Source organism: Takifugu rubripes, chromosome 1 (assembly GCF_901000725.2).
Source record: "Takifugu rubripes chromosome 1, fTakRub1.2, whole genome shotgun sequence".
NCBI classification, from domain to species: domain Eukaryota; kingdom Metazoa; phylum Chordata; class Actinopteri; order Tetraodontiformes; family Tetraodontidae; genus Takifugu; species Takifugu rubripes.
The window spans coordinates 28,614,331-28,634,360 of NC_042285.1; the positions used below are offsets into that span (position 1 = coordinate 28,614,331).

General features: G+C 52.2%; 4 protein-coding genes across 15 annotated transcripts in view; 3 read left to right on the top strand and 1 right to left on the bottom strand.

The window, feature by feature from the left end:
• The first annotated feature begins 61 nt into the window (after positions 1-61).
• LOC101062736 (fibrous sheath CABYR-binding protein-like) lies at positions 62-4,138 on the top strand. Of its 3 annotated transcripts, none has more exons than XM_029827582.1 (9): positions 62-207; positions 369-422; positions 1,074-1,179; positions 1,430-1,863; positions 1,917-2,216; positions 2,754-2,835; positions 3,389-3,452; positions 3,614-3,738; positions 4,018-4,138. In XM_029827582.1, the coding sequence occupies exons 2-9, from the start codon at positions 378-380 to the stop codon at positions 4,047-4,049; spliced, it is 1,188 nt and encodes a 395-aa protein (XP_029683442.1). In that variant the 5' UTR covers positions 62-207; positions 369-377; the 3' UTR covers positions 4,050-4,138. The 3 variants fall into 3 exon arrangements, with proteins under 3 accessions (XP_029683442.1, XP_029683423.1, XP_029683385.1); XM_029827563.1 differs by having other exon boundaries at positions 1,917-1,964; positions 2,004-2,835; XM_029827525.1 differs by having other exon boundaries at positions 62-209; positions 1,917-2,835.
• A 302-nt stretch (positions 4,139-4,440) lies between these two features.
• Positions 4,441-8,177, top strand: ndufv3 (NADH:ubiquinone oxidoreductase subunit V3). 5 transcript variants are annotated; one of them, XM_029828886.1, is made up of 4 exons: positions 4,441-4,692; positions 5,107-5,206; positions 5,542-5,733; positions 7,897-8,177. In XM_029828886.1, the coding sequence occupies exons 1-4, from the start codon at positions 4,648-4,650 to the stop codon at positions 8,049-8,051; spliced, it is 492 nt and encodes a 163-aa protein (XP_029684746.1). In that variant the 5' UTR covers positions 4,441-4,647; the 3' UTR covers positions 8,052-8,177. The 5 variants fall into 5 exon arrangements, with proteins under 5 accessions (XP_029684746.1, XP_029684793.1, XP_011618469.2 ...); XM_029828933.1 differs by having other exon boundaries at positions 5,545-5,733; XM_011620167.2 differs by having other exon boundaries at positions 4,443-4,692; positions 5,107-5,212.
• A 337-nt stretch (positions 8,178-8,514) lies between these two features.
• On the top strand, positions 8,515-16,372 carry pknox1.1 (pbx/knotted 1 homeobox 1.1). Of its 6 annotated transcripts, none has more exons than XM_029834659.1 (11): positions 8,515-8,599; positions 9,828-9,942; positions 11,408-11,538; positions 13,168-13,339; positions 13,675-13,875; positions 13,939-14,089; positions 14,260-14,357; positions 14,505-14,633; positions 14,703-14,779; positions 14,854-15,017; positions 15,440-16,372. In XM_029834659.1, the coding sequence occupies exons 2-11, from the start codon at positions 9,889-9,891 to the stop codon at positions 15,619-15,621; spliced, it is 1,359 nt and encodes a 452-aa protein (XP_029690519.1). In that variant the 5' UTR covers positions 8,515-8,599; positions 9,828-9,888; the 3' UTR covers positions 15,622-16,372. The 6 variants fall into 6 exon arrangements, with proteins under 6 accessions (XP_029690519.1, XP_029690439.1, XP_029690577.1 ...); XM_029834579.1 differs by lacking the exon at positions 8,515-8,599 and adding an exon at positions 8,918-8,936; XM_029834717.1 differs by lacking the exon at positions 8,515-8,599 and adding an exon at positions 8,944-9,293.
• Positions 16,373-16,741: 369 nt separating this feature from the next.
• The window catches only part of tmprss3a (transmembrane serine protease 3a), a 9,258-nt gene continuing 5,969 nt past the window's right edge, over positions 16,742-20,030 (bottom strand). The window contains exons 11-14 of the mRNA XM_029834479.1: positions 19,812-19,907; positions 19,570-19,712; positions 17,539-17,691; positions 16,742-17,282 (exon numbers count right to left, since the gene is read on the bottom strand). Coding sequence (XP_029690339.1) covers positions 17,247-17,282; positions 17,539-17,691; positions 19,570-19,712; positions 19,812-19,907 — 428 coding nt within the window. The 3' untranslated portion in view covers positions 16,742-17,246. The remainder of the gene's footprint in view (positions 17,283-17,538; positions 17,692-19,569; positions 19,713-19,811; positions 19,908-20,030) is intronic.

Here is a 20,030-nt window from a genome sequence, read left to right on the forward strand (position 1 = left end):
TTCATCACATCACACATGTCACAAAGTAAAATCCAGAGTCGTTCAGGTCGGGGGGGGGCGGGTTACATAAAAGGTGGACGCGCTGGTGCGAGAGACGAGCACGACGCCGAGCTGTGCAGAGAACAGGACGGTGTGGGGAACATTGACGGGATAATCGATAATCACCCATCGATCTGATCACCCGCAGGCGCCCGCGCATCCGTGCAGGTGTTGCTGTTTAATCCCTGGTTTCCCGGATTCGTTTCGGAATGCGTTGGTCCACATCCCGAGTCTCTCTTCTGTCTGTCCTGGGCTCGTCGATGTGGCTTTTGTTTATTGATTAGTTTGTTGATTTGTTTATTGATTGATGTGCTCGTGTTTCTGCTCAGCACCGGAAGATGGCGGCTTCTCTGCTGCGGGTGGGACGGTTCAGCTTTGCAAAGGTAATAAAAGCTCCAACTGTTGAGATGTGAACTCTTTTCGAGCTCTGCTTTAATTCTGAACATCCACAGTTGATCAGAATGGTAAAAACAGCGAAGCTTTTAATGGCTCCGCCGAGCAGAAAAGAATTCTGTCTAAAGCAACAAGGCCTTATAACCTATTAAAGTTAATTTAGAATAAACAGTGTCTTCGAACAGGAAGCAGCTGTGGGTTAACCCTGCTAACCAGATGAGCCAGGCTAACCAGGCTGTTTAAACATGCTGGTTTAAACATGGAGGTTTTACGAGCCTGCTTGTCTCGGCTGGAACTATGGAAGCAAATTCTTTCAAACTTCCACGCTCAAACACAAAAGCAGCAAAGAAAACTTGACCAGAAGCATTGACTGAAACAGCAGCTGAGTTCTGCAGAACCGGCCGGACTCAAGTGTCTGAATGTGACTTTGAGCACTGACGTGAGCGTTGTGGCTGATTTATGAGCACGTTTGCCTCGTGTCACGGAGTGATGGATCACTTTAGGTGAGATGATCTCTGGTTCTGTCTCAGTGTTCAAACGGGCTCAGCCGTCATGAACAGAATGGGATGTGAAGGTTCTGGTTCTGGTGTAATGAAGAGACCAGGGGGTTCCTCTGCTGATCCCTGCGTGTGTGTTCCCAGTGTTTGCAGGCGGAGAGCTGGAGACCCCTGTCACGCGCTCAAGCAGCTGCAGCCTTCAGCTCTAAATCAGGAGGATCCAAGAAGTCGTCCAAGAAAAGCAGCTCAGGTACGTTTGGTGCCTGTGACCCATCCATCAGGATGATCCAACGGGTCGGAGCTCCGACATGGAGGTGCTTCACACGGGTCTCCTGTTAACGTCTGAGCTCTGCTGACTCGGTGATTTAACCAAGTTTCTGTCGAGCGTTTGAACAGGTTTGAAACGTGACAAGAATCGCTGTCGGTTTGTTAATTGTGTTTTCCTGTAACGAGTCCAGGACCTGTTCCAGGACTTGATGACCTGTGTGTTTTTGCTCCAGAGAAACGCAGCACCACCACGTACTTCGATATAGAGAAACTTGTGCAGCACAAACCGTTCGAGCTCCCCAAGACACATGTTGCCCCAGCGGTGGCAGCTGAAGCCATAAAGGCTGCAGCGAATTCGCCTGTCCTGGAGGCCACGCCCACACCAGGAGGCGTGTCTGGACCACCTCCGCCACTGGAGGCCACGCCCACACCAGGAGGCGTGTCTGGACCACCTCCGCCACTGGAGGCCACGCCCACACGTGAAACAGCTGTTGAGTCGACTTCAGCAAACCAAGCTGCAGCATCCATCGTTGAAGTGGCTCTTGGTGCACAACCTCCTGAAACTGCCCCTGTAGAAGCTGCCCCTGAGATGGTAGCTGAAGCTGCCCCTGTAGAAGCTGCCCCAGAGACGGTAGCTGAAGCTGCCTCTGCAGAAGCTGCCCCTGTAAAAGCTGCCCCTGTAGAGGCTGCCCTGTAGAGGCTGCCCCAGAGCCGGTAGCTGAAGCTGCCCCTGTAGAAGCTGCCCCTGTAGAGGCTGCCCCTGTAGAGGCTGCCCCAGAGCCGGTAGCTGAAGCTGCCCCTGTAGAGGCTGCCCCAGAGCCAGTAGCTGAAGCTGCCCCTGTAGAAGCTGCCCCTGTAGAAGCTGCCCCTGTAGAAGCTGCCCCAGAGCCAGTAGCTGAAGCTGCCCCTGTAGAAGCTGCCCCTGTAGAAGCTGCCCCTGTAGAAGCTGCCCCAGAGCCAGTAGCTGAAGCTGCCCCTGTAGAAGCTGCCCCAGAGCCGGTAGCTGAAGCTGCCCCTGTAGAAGCTGCCCCTGTAGAAGCTGCCCCTGTAGAAGCTGCCCCTGTAGAAGCTGCCCCTGTAGAAGCTGCCCCAGAGCCGGTAGCTGAAGCTGCCCCTGTAGAAGCTGCCCCAGAGCCAGTAGCTGAAGCTACCCCTGTAGAAGCTGCCCCAGAGCCGGTAGCTGAAGCTGCCCCTGTAGAAGCTGCCCCAGAGACGGTAGCTGAAGCTGCCCCTGTAGAAGCTGCCCCAGAGACGGTAGCTGAAGCTGCCCCTGTAGAAGCTGCCCCAGAGCCGGTAGCTGAAGCTGCCCCTGTAGAAGCTGCCCCAGAGCCAGTAGCTGAAGCTGCCCCTGTAGAAGCTGCCCCAGAGCCGGTAGCTGAAGCTGCCCCTGTAGAAACTGCCCCAGAGCCAGTAGCTGAAGCTGCCCCTGTAGAAGCTGCCCCAGAGCCAGTAGCTGAAGCTGCCCCTGTAGAAGCTGCCCCAGAGCCGGTAGCTGAAGCTGCCCCAGAGCCGGTAGCTGAAGCTGCCCCTGTAGAAGCTGCCCCAGAGCCGGTAGCTGAAGCTGCCCCAGAGCCGGTAGCTGAAGCTGCCCCCGAGGCCCCTGTGAGCACCGAGGATGTGACTCCTGCACCAGCTGAGGGTACAGATGCCCCCCGCCCCCTCCTGATTAACCCTTCACTGTTAACACCCCCGACCTCTCCACGGTGTCGCTACGTTCTCGTTGTTCCTCAGAGGTTCCTCCACACTCACCCGCCTGCTGCCCGTCTGAAACCGTCCGATTCTCCTTCTGACTGTTAAAACTAACGACTGTTCTGGTGGACGACCACGTTTTGGTGGTAGCTGCGTCGTTGTGGCTGTTCCTGGGGGGTTGCTAGGGTAACGGAGTTAGCTGGCTGTAGTTTCCTCTGAGAGCTGCCCTGTTGATGTGGTGTGTAGTTCCTCTCCTGTCCTCTCCTGCTCAGACACTCCGTCACGTTGCCGTCTTTGCTGTGCGCACAGGAAACACTTTTACTTTGAAAGTGTGTACTTCCTGTGTTGCCTCGCACACCCCCTGCTGACTGACCTTTGACCCCCTTTTCCTCTGAAGCTGAATGTCTGTCTGCAGATGCTGTTTTTGCATGAAGGTTTTGGTTCTTTGAGTCCATTTTCCTGTCTGAAGACGAGTGAAGAACCGTTTCCTGTTTGTCTCTCAGGTCAACTGGATCCGATTCAGAAGCTCTTCCTGGACTCCATCCGACGGTACTCCACAGCCAGCCAGTGAGTGTCGCTGAGGCAGCAGCATCAGATCATCTGCTCATGAGTTGTAGACCAAAGTTGGGTCCTTAAATGAGTTCCTGTGAGGCTAAAGTGTGAGCATGACCTCTGCCCTCATCTTCATCACGTTGAAGTCTCTCACAAGGTCACATGATGTCCTGCAGGACTGCTGGCGGTCTGGTGGATGCAGGGTCAGAATATGAGAGAAATCTGGCTGAGGAGGTGGCGAAGCTGCAGCGGCTGTACGGGGGAGGAGACCTGGCCTCCTTCCCAGAGTTCAAGTTCTCAGGTGATGAAGAGCGTCGGTCACAGATCTCAAAAGGATCACTTCCTGTCCGTCCAGGCCATGGCAACAGATCATGAATGTCCTTGTTGAACTTCTCATCAACTTCCATCATAAATCAAATATTGTGTCGCATGATGGTCCAGATCAAAGGTTTTGCAGTAGAAAATATGATACATTCCAAATATTAACAAGGAGAAGAATATGGACAAACATTTATGGACTTCATCCTTTATAATATGTGTTTTGGGATGTCAAATCACTAAACTCAACTTTTTATTTCAGAGCCAACATTCGATGACGTTTCCCACAAGTGAAGTTTCCTTCTTTCGTCTCCTTTCCTGTGTCTCCAGCTTCGAGAAGTTACCTTGTATTGTAAAATAAAGTTGAGCTGTTCAGGACAACAGAAAGTGTCGGTTCTTATCTGCACAGCTGGGTCGGAACACGTCTTTGGAGCACTTGAAGCTTGTGTTGGCGGCATTTTGCCTTTAAAATTTTACACAATCTCAAAATGACCAAGAAATATTTGTGGGAAAAATCTTGTTCAGGAGGTGTGGCTACATTAAATGGACAAATAAATATGTATGATTTCATTGATTAAGAACATTTTGAAACAATTCTTCCAGGTTAAAAACTGTGGAGGTAGAAGTGGGGAAGTCACGTGAATGTGTTCAAAACGGAGGGCGGCGCCCGGGGTTGGAACCTGTGACCCGCGGATCATTTAGGTGGTAACAAGCTGTGAAGTAACCCCTGAGCTAAACCTCCGCGGCGATAACGGCAACAAAGAGCCTGAAGAGCCAAAGAGGTCTTAAACACGGACCCACTGACGCCAGGCGCCGACAAACCTGCGGCAGATCCGGAACCTTTGTGCTGCTTTGGATGTTTCTTACCGGACCACAATATTAGAGAGCTAAAATGGCGGCTTCCATCCTGCGCTTCGGACGACGAGCTCCTCTCAAGGTAAAAGGTGTTTCCGCGTTAATCAGGTGTAAAAACAGAGCCTAAAGGCTGCGGAGGTGACTTGATCGACGCCGGGCTGCTGTCTGTGTCCTGTGTGTAACACCTGACCTACCTGTCAGCTGGTGCGGATTAGCGACGGTTAATTAAGGGGCCTCTAAAATGGAGAAACACTATTAATGTGGATAACGATGATTAAAATTGATGATTGAAAGATTGATCTATATGTCAGCAGTTTTTAGCTCAAAACGTTTTCTACTTGTCTATTTTAAGATAAAGGGCTTGGCAGCCTGTACTACTGTTAAATTTAACTTCTATAGTTGGTTCCCCAGAAAAAACAAAGGATTCATTAATTTTAGATTCATTCTCTTGGTGAACTGCCTTTCTTAATAAACCTTCCTCCATGTTTCTGGTCAGTGTTTCCAGTCGGAGAACTGGATCCTGCAGAGGAACCCCTCGGTGGCCTGGTTCTGCAGCCACCCACCAGAACCCCCAAAGATGCCCAAGACTCCTGCAGGCAAGAGTAAGAGCTTCAGAGAAGAGTCCTCCAGCTTTACTCTTGATGCCTTCGCCACCTGTGTTGTCACCTGTATCTACTGCTTCCTTCTCACTGCTCTTCTGTTTAGAATATAATATAAAAAATCAGGTTTTGAGTGTAAACATTGAGACAGGTTACAGGGTTAGGGTTAGCTAACCTTAACCCTTAGCTATTTGTGCTAAGTTCAGGGCTTTGTGGTTCCTGGGACACTTTTGGTACTTTGAGAAGCTCCTGGACTTTACAGGAACTCTGGTCCCTTTGAAGGTTTTACTGTTTTTGGGTTAAACTCCTCTTGTCTTGTTTACTGTTCGCAGCAGTGGCTCCGGGTGAACGGGCCACCCTGTTAGCCTACAGGACTGCCGTCGTCTTCCCAGTTAAAGCCTCAGAGTCTCCAGGTTTCCCAGTTCACTCTGCTGGTGCAGCAGCAGCAGGGTCGGATGTGGCTGCATCTGCAGAGCCCCGTGCTGATGCTTCACCCACTGAATCCACCACCTCCAAACCTGCAGGTGAAGCAGCTGAAGGATCCTCCTCCTCCTCGAGTGACTCGGACTCAGACTCGGACTCGGACTCAGATGAGGAGCTGTCTCCTGTCAAGAGCCAGATTTCAGAACCCACCATGAAACGTGAATCAGGAGATCTAAAGGTGACCTCAGAAGTGACCAAACCAAAATATGGAGGTGGATCTGCTCCAGAAACAGTCGGTCTTGTTGGGCCCGAGCCTGTCGTGTGCTCTGTAGGCCCTGGTGGAGCTGCTGCTGAGGCTGGGTCAGGAGCTGTGGCGGAGGCAGAAGAACCAGGACACCCTCCAGAAGGCTCAGAGGTCACTGCCTCTCCTGCTGGACGTGAACACGTGTCTACAGCTGCATCCCCAGCAGATGCTTCAACTGATGTTCCTGCAGGCACCAAAGGGTCCAACTGTGCTGGAACTCCAAAGGAGCTTGAAGCAGGAGCAGAAGCTGCTGAAGCTGAAGGTGAAGGAGCAGAAGCTGCTGGAGCTGCTGGAGCTGCTGGAGCAGAAGCTGCAGGAGCAGAAGCTGCTGAAGCTGCAGGAGCAGAAGCTGCTGAAGGTGCAGGAGCAGAAGCTGCTGGAGCAGAAGCTGCTGAAGTTCTTGAAGGTTCCAGGACCCCAGTTGAAGCTGCAGTGGAGCCCACAAAAGCCGGGGAAGGGGCCACTCGCGTTTCATCACCCACAGAGAGCAGCGAGGAGCTGATGGACGCCGCTCCAGTCATAGCTGGATCTGTGGGGGAGGACCTGCAGCCAGAGGGCCCGTCCGAGGGTACACACCACCCGTCACCTCTTTGCTGACTCTTTGCTAGCACAGTTGCTGTGTTAACCTTCCTCGCGTCTGTTTAGAGACGTAACCTGGCCGCCGTGCATGAAGCAGACCTGTGCTAACCACCTCTGCAGAGCTTCACCTTCACCTTCTGACCCTCCAATGTTGTCTTTGTTCAGCTCCTGCTAATCCAAGCCAAGATGGAAGAATCTGTGCTCTGACCTCTTCAGTTGTCAGCTGCTCTTTCAGCCACCGGTCGGTCGGGGGGTCAAACCTGAGCCACCGGTCGGTCGGGGGGTCAAACCTGAGCCACCGGTCGGTCGGGGGGTCAAACCTGAGCCACCGGTCGGTCAGAGGGTCAAACCTGAGCCACCGGTCGGTCGGGGGGTCAAACTCGGCTCCTGTCTCTGTGATTTGAGGGACAGAGTTTCTCTCCACCTTCACGCCCTCCTCCCCCCTGTTGTTTGGCTGATTTCAGATGCTCTGTCCTGTAAATTGTGGGTTTCTCTGATACGAGAGAGGAGCAGCAGGATGAGGATCCGCTTCAGAGGGTGAACGCTCGTGTCGCCTCATGGCTGCGCATCCTCGTGGCCACTTCACTTCTAAATCTGCTGACCTGTGGCTCCACGACACTAAAGTTTCTTTTCAACTTTATCTGTTCTAAGGTCAGGCGTTACTTGATCGACTCCGGCTGAAACAGGAGCAGGAACTGTTAGAAATGTTGATTGGAGTCAGAACCAATAAAGAAATTCGAGGTGAAATTCGGACTCATTAACCAAAGAAATCCAGATTCAAAAATGAAGGAAAGATAAAGTTAAACAGAACTTTCAGGTTTCTGTTGGTTCCTCAGATGAATGGGATAAAGATGGGAAGATGGGACGCCGTTTCTCCCCCCTGGGCTCTGAACTTTCCTCACATTCTCTGTCTGAGCTCTGACTTCCTCCAGGATGAACAACTCTTCTGGTGGGATCGACTCCTCCTTCACATTGATTCTGTTTTCTGGACAGATTGAGCTGCTCCCAGTGAGCTAGTCATAAAGAAGTGCTGTCTGAGTTCACTGTTTTACTGCGTCTGAAAGCTCTTCAGCCTCCAGGTTTGCCCTCATGTGACGTTCGGTGGGGTTTTCACACCTCGGTGGCCCCACTCTCTGCTGGGGGGTTAAACCGCCGAGGAAATGCCCCACCATAAAGCACCATTGTCAGCATGTGTGAATATTTAAATGTGCTTCAGAATCCTTTCCCACAGCAGGCTCCACTGTCCCTTCCAATCAGCCACAGTGATCATTTGTCCATTTTGAGACAGTGTTCTGATCATTTGTCCATTTTGAGACAGTGTTCTGATCATTTGTCCATTTTGAGACAGTTTTCTGATCATTTGTCCATTTTGTATCTCCAGATGCGGCAGCAGCACCTCCAGAGCCAGAGGAACCTTTGGATCCCAGCACCTATAAGAACTACCAGCACCACAGCTACCACCCCTTCACCTTCGCTGATATGGATGTGGAGATGGCCAAGTACCGTCTGCCCCAGCCCACCGCCAACAGACATTAGAGGTTAACAGCAAACGCCATTGTTCAGATGTTATATTAATAAAGTACACAAATAAGAACTGGAGCCTGCGTCATTTGTTGTTTGACTATAAAAAGAACAGGCATGTATAATAAATGGGTATGCAGAGATCAAAAGCCTCTTTTGTGTCGCGTTTCTTCCTTCAGGGGGTCATTTGAATAGAGCTGAGTGAGCAGGAGCTGATCTATTTTAATGATTCCGTTCACACTCCCTGCTGGTAACACCCCATTTCTCTCAGCAATATGACGGAAAACACACAAGGTTTTTCTGATTTTTGGATCTAACGAGAGGAAAAAACGAAATTAGTGTAAAGCTGGAGAGCATCTCCGTAAAAACGTGTCGGTGAGCAGCGGAGAAAGAGCCCAGCAGGGCGCACGAGGCGCCTCGGAGCCGCACGTCATGGCTCCGCCCACTTCATGAATATTCATGAGCCCCGAGCCCCTGCGTGCCCTTGCGTGATGACGCAACGCGACAACTGCGGGTCCCGATTGCTGCAGCCGCTTGTCAGTGTGACGAAGATTGGCACTCAGGTAAGCTGTCACTCAAAATCCCTCTTTTTCCGTTCCCTATCAATCAAACGATCTGGGCCGCACGCAAAGAAGCCCCGGGCCGCGGAGAGCCGACCCTGGCGGGGCCGCGGAGAGTGTTTTCGGGGAGGAAGCAGAAGCGGCAGCTCTCCGGGAAGAATAAAAATAAATGTGTATACCGGGGAGGAGGGGGTAAAATATGTCGGCGTTTTGGGGGCAGAGGAGGACGGTGGAACTGCGAAGGGCGAGCGTTCGAAGCGAGGCCCGACAGCCGCTCCGGCTCAGCGGAGGGAGGGAGGGAGGGACGGGGCAGCTGTCCCCGCTGGACTGATTGACTGATGTGGGGAGCTTTTCTGGATCGTGCGGCTAGCTCAGTGGACGCCAGCGATTCCTAATGTCATTAAAACACACCACTGACAGGAAATGCTCAATAATTAAAGCCTTATTGGCAACAGCGGCCGGCGCTGTGCTGTTATTTGGCCGAACAGCTCGGCCGTATCAATCCGCAGCGGGGTCCTTTTTGTGCATGCTAGCTCGCTAGCTCGTTTTTGGCAACGGTTCTTTTACTAAATATGGCGCTTTGAATTTGGCTTCACGTTCTAGCGTGGGACACACTTTTGGTTAGCATTGAGCTACCTCTGCTAACGGTAGCAGCCCAGCTAGGCGGTTGCTTTTTTGACTTACATTGACGACAGACGTGAGCAAACAAGCGCGCTAAGTATTTTGGTGGAAAACAAAGCTAACACTTAGCTTCAGCCTGTGCGAATAACGCCAGTGTTGTCGCAGCAGGGTGACTCCGGGCTAATGCTAACAGGAGCGGTCCAAACTTTAATCTCCCACCGAACAACTCCACACAATCTGACAGCACTTGATGCTGCGCTCAGGATTAAAACAATGTTCCGTAATTCAGAGTTTGTTGAAGACAATTGTTCATTAGAAAGACGATATGATGTAAATTAGTGGGTGCCAAAAGTGGAAGGTTTGTTTTTCTACTGAAAAATACCTTCACATGACTTTATTTGGTCCTTTGCTCGTATTCGTGCAAATGATATTTCATATATTTCAGCCCTCTTCTTTCCTTTTCCAGCATATGAAATGACATGAGGTTGCACCTACTCAACTTGAGCTCCTGTGGAGATCCCACCAGCCCACCCATTACTGGCTAATATTGACTGTTGGTTGTGTTCGCCTCGTTGTTGGAAGCTACTTTAATGCTAAATGTCTTGTGCAGGTCGGCCGCTGCCCCTGCTCCCTATAATGCCCCAGTGTTTGCAGCATCTGCAGTGAACGTGATGGCAGCCCAGTCAGTCTCCATAGACAAGTACCCCAAGCAAGAACAGGACCAGGTGGGTGACGTTTGGGCCGTCTGCAGCGTGACCGATGGTGCAGAACAAAGCTGCGTCTCTTGTGCTGCGTCTGTGTTCCCACGGTGTCTTTATAGAGGTGCCAGAACTGCCAAGTCTCCCCCCAAGAGAAGTATTTATAACTTGAATTTGCTCAGTTTAACTCATTGTTGTCTCAAGTCACACGCTTGATGATGGGATTTGTCCTGGAGACAGAGACACTGGGTCCAGTAGAGAGAGAGGGAGAGAGACACTGGGTCCAATAGAGAGAGACACTGGGTCCAGTAGAGAGAGAGGGAGAGAGACACTGGGTCCAATAGAGAGAGACACTGGGTCCAGTAGAGAGAGAGACACTGGGTCCAATAGAGAGAGAGGGAGAGAGACACTGGGTCCAGGAGAGGGAGAGGGAGAGAGACACTGGGTCCAGGAGAGAGAGAGGGAGAGAGACACTGGGTCCAGGAGAGGGAGAGGGAGAGAGACACTGGGTCCAGGAGAGAGAGAGACACTGGGTCCAGGAGAGGGAGAGGGAGAGAGACACTGGGTCCAGGAGAGGGAGAGGGAGAGAGACACTGGGTCCAGTAGAGAGAGACACTGGGTCCAGTAGAGAGAGAGGGAGAGAGACACTGGGTCCAGTAGAGAGAGAGGGAGAGAGACACTGGGTCCAGGAGAGAGAGAGACACTGGGTCCAGTAGAGAGAGAGGGAGAGAGACACTGGGTCCAGTAGAGAGAGAGGGAGAGAGACACTGGGTCCAGGAGAGAGAGAGAGACACTGGGTCCAGTAGAGAGAGAGGGAGAGAGACACTGGGTCCAGGAGAGAGAGAGGGAGAGAGACACTGGGTCCAGGAGAGGGAGAGGGAGAGAGACACTGGGTCCAGGAGAGAGAGAGGGAGAGAGACACTGGGTCCAGGAGAGGGAGAGGGAGAGAGACACTGGGTCCAGGAGAGAGACACTGGGTCCAGGAGAGAGAGAGACACTGGGACCAACAGAGAGAGAGGGAGAGAGACACTGGGTCCAGGAGAGAGACACTGGGTCCAGGAGAGAGAGAGGGAGAGAGACACTGGGTCCAGGAGAGAGACACTGGGTCCAGGCTCCATGGAACATGAACCAGTGGGAGAAGGTTCCTCCGTGAACGTTCCGGCAGCAGCCGTCAGGTCTCTACGGCTGCTTTATTTGAAGGTGGGGGCAGGTTGTGGGTTCTATTCTCAGTGGCTACACACACGGTTCAGCTTGTCCCCTGATGAGGTTCCACCACCCCAATGGTGGATGAGGAACAGTTTAACCCCCCACTCTGTTGAGGCTGTTCTCTAATCAGCTCTGCAGGTTTGTCCAGGGGGGGGGTCAGTTCCTGTACCCGTGCTGTGAGAACCCAGAGGTCGTTAGTGAAGGTCGTCACAGCTGGACAGTGATCCAGAACCTTGGACCTCCTGCTGCTGTCTGACCCCTCCACCTTCCCTCCTGTCCCTCTTAGATGTCCGGCGTGGCGGCGCTGGAGGGTGATTCAGAGGACAAGTTCATCAAAGGGACGCTGGCGGAGGCGTGCAGCCCGCCCCCCCCCGAACCACAGAAACCCATGGATGCAGACAAAGCCGCCATATATCGGTAGGACTCATTCAGCACTTATCGGGGGGGGGGGGGGTTCTGCTCACGGTGGCTCTGAACACGTGTCGGGGGGTTATAGCTGGTTACAGGGGGTTATAGCTGGTTACAGGGGGTTATAGATGGTTACAGGGGGTTATAGATGGTTACAGGGGGTTATAGCTGATTACAGGGAGGTTGTAGCTGGTTACAGGGAGGTTATAGCTGGTTACAGGGAGGTTGTAGCTGGTTACAGGGGGGTTATATATGGTTACAGGGGGTTATAGCTGATTACAGGGTGGTTATAGATGGTTACAGGGGGTTATAGCTGATTACAGGGAGGTTGTAGCTGGTTACAGGGAGGTTATAGCTGGTTACAGGGAGGTTGTAGCTGGTTACAGGGGGGTTATATATGGTTACAGGGGGTTATAGCTGATTACAGGGTGGTTATAGATGGTTACAGGGGGTTATAGCTGATTACAGGGAGGTTGTAGCTGGTTACAGGGAGGTTATAGCTGGTTACAGGGAGGTTGTAGCTGGTTACAGGGGGGTTATATATGGTTACAGGGGGTTATAGCTGATTACAGGGTGGTTATAGATGGTTACAGGGGGTTATAGCTGATTACAGGGAGGTTGTAGCTGGTTACAGGGAGGTTATAGCTGGTTACAGGGTGGTTATAGATGGTTACAGGGTGGTTATAGCTGATTACAGGGAGGTTGTAGCTGGTTACAGGGAGGTTATAGCTGGTTACAGGGAGGTTGTAGCTGGTTACAGGGGGGTTATATATGGTTACAGGGGGTTATAGCTGATTACAGGGTGGTTATAGATGGTTACAGGGGGTTATAGCTGATTACAGGGAGGTTGTAGCTGGTTACAGGGAGGTTATAGCTGGTTACAGGGAGGTTGTAGCTGGTTACAGGGGGGTTATATGGTTACAGGGGGTTATAGCTGATTACAGGGTGGTTATAGATGGTTACAGGGGGTTATAGATGGTTACAGGGGGTTGTAGCTGGTTACAGGGGGTTATAGATGGTTACAGGGGGTTATAGCTGATTACAGGGTGGTTATAGATGGTTACAGGGGGTTATAGATGGTTACAGGGGGTTATAGCTGGTTACAGGGCGGTTATAGATGGTTACAGGGAGGTTGTAGCTGGTTACAGGGGGTTATAGATGGTTACAGGGGGTTATAGATGGTTACAGGGGGTTATAGCTGATTACAGGGTGGTTATAGATGGTTACAGGGCGGTTATAGCTGGTTACAGGAGGTTATAGCTGGTTACAGGAGGTTATAGCTGGTTACAGGAGGTTATAGCTGGTTACAGGGAGGTTATAGATGGTTACAGGGCGGTTATAGCTGGTTACAGGGCGGTTATAGCTGGTTACAGGGCGGTTATAGATGGTTACAGGGCGGTTATAGCTGGTTACAGGGCGGTTATAGCTGGTTACAGGGAGGTTATAGCTGGTTACAGGGCGGTTATAGCTGGTTACAGGAGGTTATAGCTGGTTACAGGAGGTTATAGCTGGTTACAGGAGGTTATAGCTGGTTACAGGGAGGTTATAGATGGTTACAGGGCGGTTATAGCTGGTTACAGGGCGGTTATAGCTGGTTACAGGGAGCTGGAGTAAAGCTGGGCTTGTGTTTGTGGACAGACATCCTCTCTTCCCTCTGCTGGCGCTGCTCTTTGAGAAGTGTGAACAGTCCACGCTCAGCTCAGACTGCATCACCTCTGCCAGCTTCGACGTCGACATCGAGAACTTTGTCCGCTGTCAGGAGAAGGAGGGGAACCCCTTCTTCAGCGAGGACCCGGAGCTGGACAACCTGGTGAGTTCCTGGTGATTCAGTGTCAAACACCCACGGGGCTTTAATGTGAGAGGAGTTGGTCCAACCTGATCACAGAAATTCACAGACTAGGACCTTTAGCTGCAGCAGTGACCTCGGCCAGCTGACCTCTGACCCACCGGTGACCCCTGAGCCCACAGGTGACCTGCAGCTGTCACCAGCGCTGTCACAGTAACGACTGGATGTGTGATCTCGCTCCACAGTTGTTGCTCAGTTATGTTGTGGGTAACATCTCTGATGTGTGCGTGTGTCGTCTGAGGGTGGAGGTTCTGTGGTAACAACAGCATGAATGACCTCTGACCTGTCGTGACCTCCAGATGGTGAAAGCCATCCAGGTGCTGCGGATTCACCTGCTGGAGCTGGAGAAGGTGAACGAGCTGTGCAAAGACTTCTGCAGCCGCTACATCGCCTGCCTGAAGACCAAGATGAACAGCGAGACCCTGCTGAGCGGAGACCTGGGGAGCCCCTACTCGCCGGTCCAGGGTCAGGTGCCAAGTATCTCCCCCGCCAAGAGTCAGGTATGCTCCTACACGTGGACCCCCCCCACCTACACCTCAGCTGACTAGACCTCTGCTCCACAGACCCCCAGCTCCATGTCGGGCTCCATCAGCCCCCACGGTCAGATCGTGGTGCCCGCGTCTGCCCTGCAACAAGGGAATGTTACCATGACAACCGTCAACCCCACCCAGGTGGTCGCAGGTATGTCATCCTGGCATACAACCCCCCCCTCAGGTACTGCTGCCATACCTGCAGCTGACACACTGACAGGAACCAGAGGTGAAGGTTTCTGTAGACCTCAGAGCGTAACGCTGCCCCCCTTCTGCCCCCTCCTGTCTGCCCCCTCCTGTCTGCCCCCTCCTGTCTGCCCCCTCCTCTGTCTGCCCCCCGGTCTGTTGTTGAAGGCGGGACGGTGTATCAGCCTGTTACAGTCGTCACTCCTCAGGGTCAGGTGGTCACACAGGCTCTGTCTCCGGGGACAATACGCGTCCAGAACAATCAGGTGGGAGTGTTTGACGTTTCCTTCCACCAACGTTCTTCAGCGTCTGGGGCAGCAGCAGTCCTCTCCCCCAGCTCTGCTTTTATTCCTGCATTCTTCCTTCTGTGTGTGTGTGTTTGTGTGTGTGTGTGTGTGTGTGTGTGTGTTCAGCTGCAGCTGCAGTTTCATCAGGACCCAAATCTCTTCAATCATGACGACAGCTCCACCAAGAACAAGCGTGGCGTTCTACCCAAGCACGCCACCAACGTCATGCGCTCCTGGCTCTTCCAGCACATCGGAGTGAGTCATCTGCACTTGTTTAGCATCTTTGACAGAGCAGAAGGTTCTGAAAGTTCTGCTCCCCGGCAGCACCCGTATCCCACCGAGGATGAGAAGAAGCAGATCGCCACTCAGACCAACCTGACGCTGCTGCAGGTCAACAACTGGTGAGACGAAACCCGGAAACGCCAAACGTCGGATTGTCCTGCAGCACCAGTCTGAACACACTTTGGTTCTCCAGGTTTATAAACGCACGGAGGCGGATCCTGCAGCCCATGTTGGACGCCAGCGCCGCAGAGACGCCGAAAACCAAGAAGAAGACGCCTCCGAACCGGCCGCTGCAACGGTTCTGGCCCGACTCCATCGCTGCCGGAGGTCCTCATCAGCAGGTCACCATGCCAGACGGTAGGCGTGTTGGCCTTCATGTGTGTTCATGCAGGACAGGTCCAGGAGGCCCCAGGCCCTCCGTTATTACAGCGTTATTACAGCGTTGTTACACCGTTGTTACAGCGTTGTTACAGCGTTGTTACACCGTTGTTACAGCGTTGTTACACCGTTGTTACACCGTTGTTACAGCGTTGTTACACCGTTGTTACAGCGTTGTTACACCGTTGTTACAGCGTTGTTACAGCGTTGTTACACCGTTGTTACAGCGTTGTTACACCGTTGTTACACCGTTGTTACAGCGTTGTTACACCGTTGTTACACCGTTGTTACAGCGTTGTTACACCGTTGTTACACCGTTGTTACAGCGTTGTTACAGCGTTGTTACAGCATTATTACAGTCAGATCGCAGTGGTGTTTGACCCTGTTTCTCTGGTCGCCAGGTACCATGGTGGCCATGATCGGTGAGGGTCTGCAGAGCCTGACGTCAGACGGCGCCACGCTGGCGGTGCAGCAGGTGATGCTGGGAGGCCACAGCGAGGACGAGTCGGGGGACAGTGGGGACGAGGACGATGACACGGACATGGCTGGGCTGGGCCTGGACAACAGCGATTCGTTGCAGTAGAGGACACGCTCCCCTCCACACACACACTCACGCACACACACACACACACACACACACACACACACTCGTTAGGTTGGCCGTGAGCACAAACTGGGACGGAAGAGGGACGGTCCTGCTCCTCCAACGCTGCTGTGTGTGTCCACTTCAGGGGATTCATTTCAGAAACCCTTTTTTAAGGCGTTAGTTGATGTATGCGAGTGCACTTTTTTGTATATTTAAGCTCAAAAAGATGAAATTAAGCAGAAGAAAAAAGAAGTGTTAAAAACAGGAGCTGGTTCGTTGGAGGCCTGAGCTTGTTCCCCTCCCTCCAGCTGAACTCTCCCTTTGGATGCCAACACTCTAAAGTCGTGTCTGTGACGGGTTTGTCTTCACTTTTTGCATGCTTGTGTTTGAGTAGCTGTGCGCCCTCTTCCGTGGCTGACTCCACAGCGCCCCCCGCCGGCTGTGGACAGAAGGGGGGAAAGAGGAGAGATGCTTATTTTTATATCTGAACATGAAAGTAGTGTTTTTGGTTTGCTTTGTGTTGTTTTTGTAAGGGATATTTATGTACAGATTCCTAATTAAAACGAGTGACCCTGTTTTCCAGGGTTCCTTGAACTTTTCTAAAAAACAAAAAACTGAATTGAACACTGAGAAAGTAATTTAAATTGGTTTTAATATCAAGACAAGCACGGCCTTACTCATGTACTCATGAAGAATTCTGCCAAGAAGCACAAAATAAAGTCTGAGCCCCTGTGAAATTGGTCAAAAAGACCCAAACGTGCAGAGCTTTGTTGAAGATGTGGACGCCAGGTGGAAATGTCCCACAGCAGCTGGAAGGGATCGATCACCTGAACGCCTCCTCTCGCCTGTGTCTGGGCTAAAATCAGCTGCTGAAGAGTTTCCAACCCCTGTTGCTTCCCTCAGGTGGGCGAGGGATCCAACCAGCCTGTTGGGATCCTCTCGTTAATGGGTTGATTGACAGGATCGTTAGGATGATCCACTCTGAACCGCTCACACAGTTCATCCTGAGGACGCAAAGCTAACATGCTAATCCTGCCGATCCCACGGTCACTGCGCGTGTGGAGCTGTTGTAGCTCCGCCTCTGGATCCCCCCCCCCATCCTGGAGGGAGGAGGAGCCTCGGTTTGGGTGACCCGCCCCTTTAACAGCTGCACTTGTGTGGACGCTCCCGTTTTGGCTCATTGTGTATAACATACGTTTGAATCGTTTTGCAGTAGTGTAGGTGTCACTTTTCTCAAATGCACAATCCACAACACTGCTGATCACACAATCACGAGGCTCCGGGTGGACACGGCGCCCCCGCAGAGCCGCCGCCCCCGCAGAGCCGCCGCCCCATCGCCAACAGGAAGTGGACTGTTTTTGCACGTGTTTTCTTTGTGTACGGCGAAGGACTTCAGCTTCCACGGACCCTCCTCTTCATCAGTGATGTTTATCACCGCACACGTCCTCACTCTCAGCTGGGGGGGGGGCTGGTCCGTCTGGGCTTTAGTTTCCTCAGCTTTTTACGAAGCGTTCTTCACTTTTCTCCTGTGTTTTGCCTTAGAGCTTTCTATTTTGGAATAAATGATGCCTAACTCTCCGCTGTTCTCCGCCTCTCTGTGGCTCCCACCGACAGACGCCGGGTCAGATGGTTCTGGCAGAACTGTTGCTGTCTCCTCTCTGCACAGACACAGGAGCACAAGCTCAGTTCTTGATTAGCACCAAACCCTCTGAAAGCTAACGTAGCAAATGTGTTTCAGGGGGTCTTTGGTAAAATCAGCCCCCATCCATCAAAATCTCTGTTGCTGTGAGCTCCACCCTGCCCCCTACACCAGAGGGCAGGGTGGAGCTCTGCACCAGACGCTCCAGTACCGTCCACTTCCTGTCCGGCCCACAGCTGCTGGCTTTATATTCTGGTATTTCTGGGGGTTCTGACCTCCATCTGATGGCGAATCCAGCCCAGAGCCTGAGTGATGCGGGTGTAAACTCCAGGTTTGTTCCTCGCGGCGCAGCCGATCCCCCAGCTCGTGGCTCCCACCAGTTTCCACCCAGAAGAGTCCTCACAGGCCAGTGGGCCGCCGCTGTCGCCCTGGCAACGGGTCCACAGACACGAGACTCATGACTGACCTGACTCCCAAGACAACATCAGCTCTGTTCGTGTTGGAGCACTGACACATTGTGCTGGTTTATAGGTGAGACCTTTTAGACAGGAGTCTGTTACTGTTACAGGAGTCTGTTCCTACCTGACAGGAGTCTGTTGCTACCTGACAGGAGTCTGTTGCTACCTGACAGGAGTCTGTTACTGTTACAGGAGTCTGTTCCTACCTGACAGGAGTCTGTTGCTACCTGACAGGAGTCTCTTCCTACCTGACAGGAGTCTGTTCCTACCTGACAGGAGTCTGTTGCTACCTGACAGGAGTCTGTTACTGTTACAGGAGTCTGTTCCTACCTGACAGGGGTCTGTTACTACCTGACAGGAGTCTGTTGCTACCTGACAGGAGTCTGTTACTGTTACAGGAGTCTGTTGCTACCTGACAGGAGTCTGTTGCTACCTGACAGGAGTCTGTTACTGTTACAGGAGTCTGTTGCTACCTGACAGGAGTCTGTTCCTACCTGACAGGAGTCTGTTGCTACCTGACAGGAGTCTGTTACTGTTACAGGAGTCTGTTGCTACCTGACAGGAGTCTGTTGCTACCTGACAGGAGTCTGTTACTGTTACAGGAGTCTGTTGCTACCTGACAGGAGTCTGTTGCTACCTGACAGGAGTCTGTTACTGTTACAGGAGTCTGTTGCTACCTGACAGGAGTCTGTTACTGTTACAGGAGTCTGTTCCTACCTGACAGGAGTCTGTTGCTACCTGACAGGAGTCTGTTACTGTTACAGGAGTCTGTTCCTACCTGACAGGAGTCTGTTGCTACCTGACAGGAGTCTGTTACTGTTACAGGAGTCTGTTCCTACCTGACAGGAGTCTGTTGCTACCTGACAGGAGTCTGTTCCTACCTGACAGGAGTCTGTTGCTATCTGACAGGAGTCTGTTGCTACCTGACAGGAGTCTGTTACTGTTACAGGAGTCTGTTCCTACCTGACAGGAGTCTGTTGCTACCTGACAGGAGTCTCTTCCTACCTGACAGGAGTCTGTTCCTACCTGACAGGAGTCTGTTGCTACCTGACAGGAGTCTGTTACTGTTACAGGAGTCTGTTCCTACCTGACAGGGGTCTGTTGCTACCTGACAGGAGTCTGTTGCTACCTGACAGGAGTCTGTTACTGTTACAGGAGTCTGTTCCTACCTGACAGGAGTCTGTTACTGTTACAGGAGTCTGTTCCTACCTGACAGGAGTCTGTTACTACCTGACAGGAGTCTGTTGCTACCTGACAGGAGTCTGTTACTGTTACAGGAGTCTGTTGCTACCTGACAGGAGTCTGTTGCTACCTGACAGGAGTCTGTTACTGTTACAGGAGTCTGTTCCTACCTGACAGGAGTCTGTTGCTACCTGACAGGAGTCTGTTACTGTTACAGGAGTCTGTTCCTACCTGACAGGAGTCTGTTCCTACCTGACAGGAGTCTGTTACTGTTACAGGAGTCTGTTCCTACCTGACAGGAGTCTGTTCCTACCTGACAGGAGTCTGTTGCTACCTGACAGGAGTCTGTTCCTACCTGACAGGAGTCTGTTCCTACCTGACAGGAGTCTGTTGCTACCTGACAGGAGTCTGTTACTGTTACAGGAGTCTGTTCCTACCTGACAGGAGTCTGTTCCTACCTGACAGGAGTCTGTTCCTACCTGACAGGAGTCTGTTCCTACCTGACAGGAGTCTGTTGCTACCTGACAGGAGTCTGTTCCTACCTGACAGGAGTCTGTTACTGTTACAGGAGTCTGTTCCTACCTGACAGGAGTCTGTTCCTACCTGACAGGAGTCTGTTGCTACCTGACAGGAGTCTGTTCCTACCTGACAGGAGTCTGTTCCTACCTGACAGGAGTCTGTTCCTCCCTCCAGGTAGCCTGCACAGACCATCCAGGACGAGATGAAGCCCTGGTAGACCTCCGGCTGGTTGCAGGTCTTGGTTGACAGCAGTGGAACCATGGCAGACCGCTGGACCACGCTGGTCTCTCCTGGGAACCAAACTACAGTCTGGGTGTGTGTGTGTGTGTGTGTGTGTGTGTGTGTGTGTGAGAGAGAGTGTGAGAGCTCACACACACTCAGGAACTCACCCTCCTCTTCGGTTGCTCCCCATCCAGAGATCCAGCACATGGTTCCGGGCTGAAACTCCTCGTTGTGGTTTGGGAGGCAGATGGGCTCCACTAACCCTACAGAGGACAACGGTCAGCGACTACAACTCCCAGAATGCAACACTGACTGCAGAGTGGTGTGAAATGACATCATCACCACACAGGAGGCACGTTGGACGGACATAAGCAGCCGTCTTGATC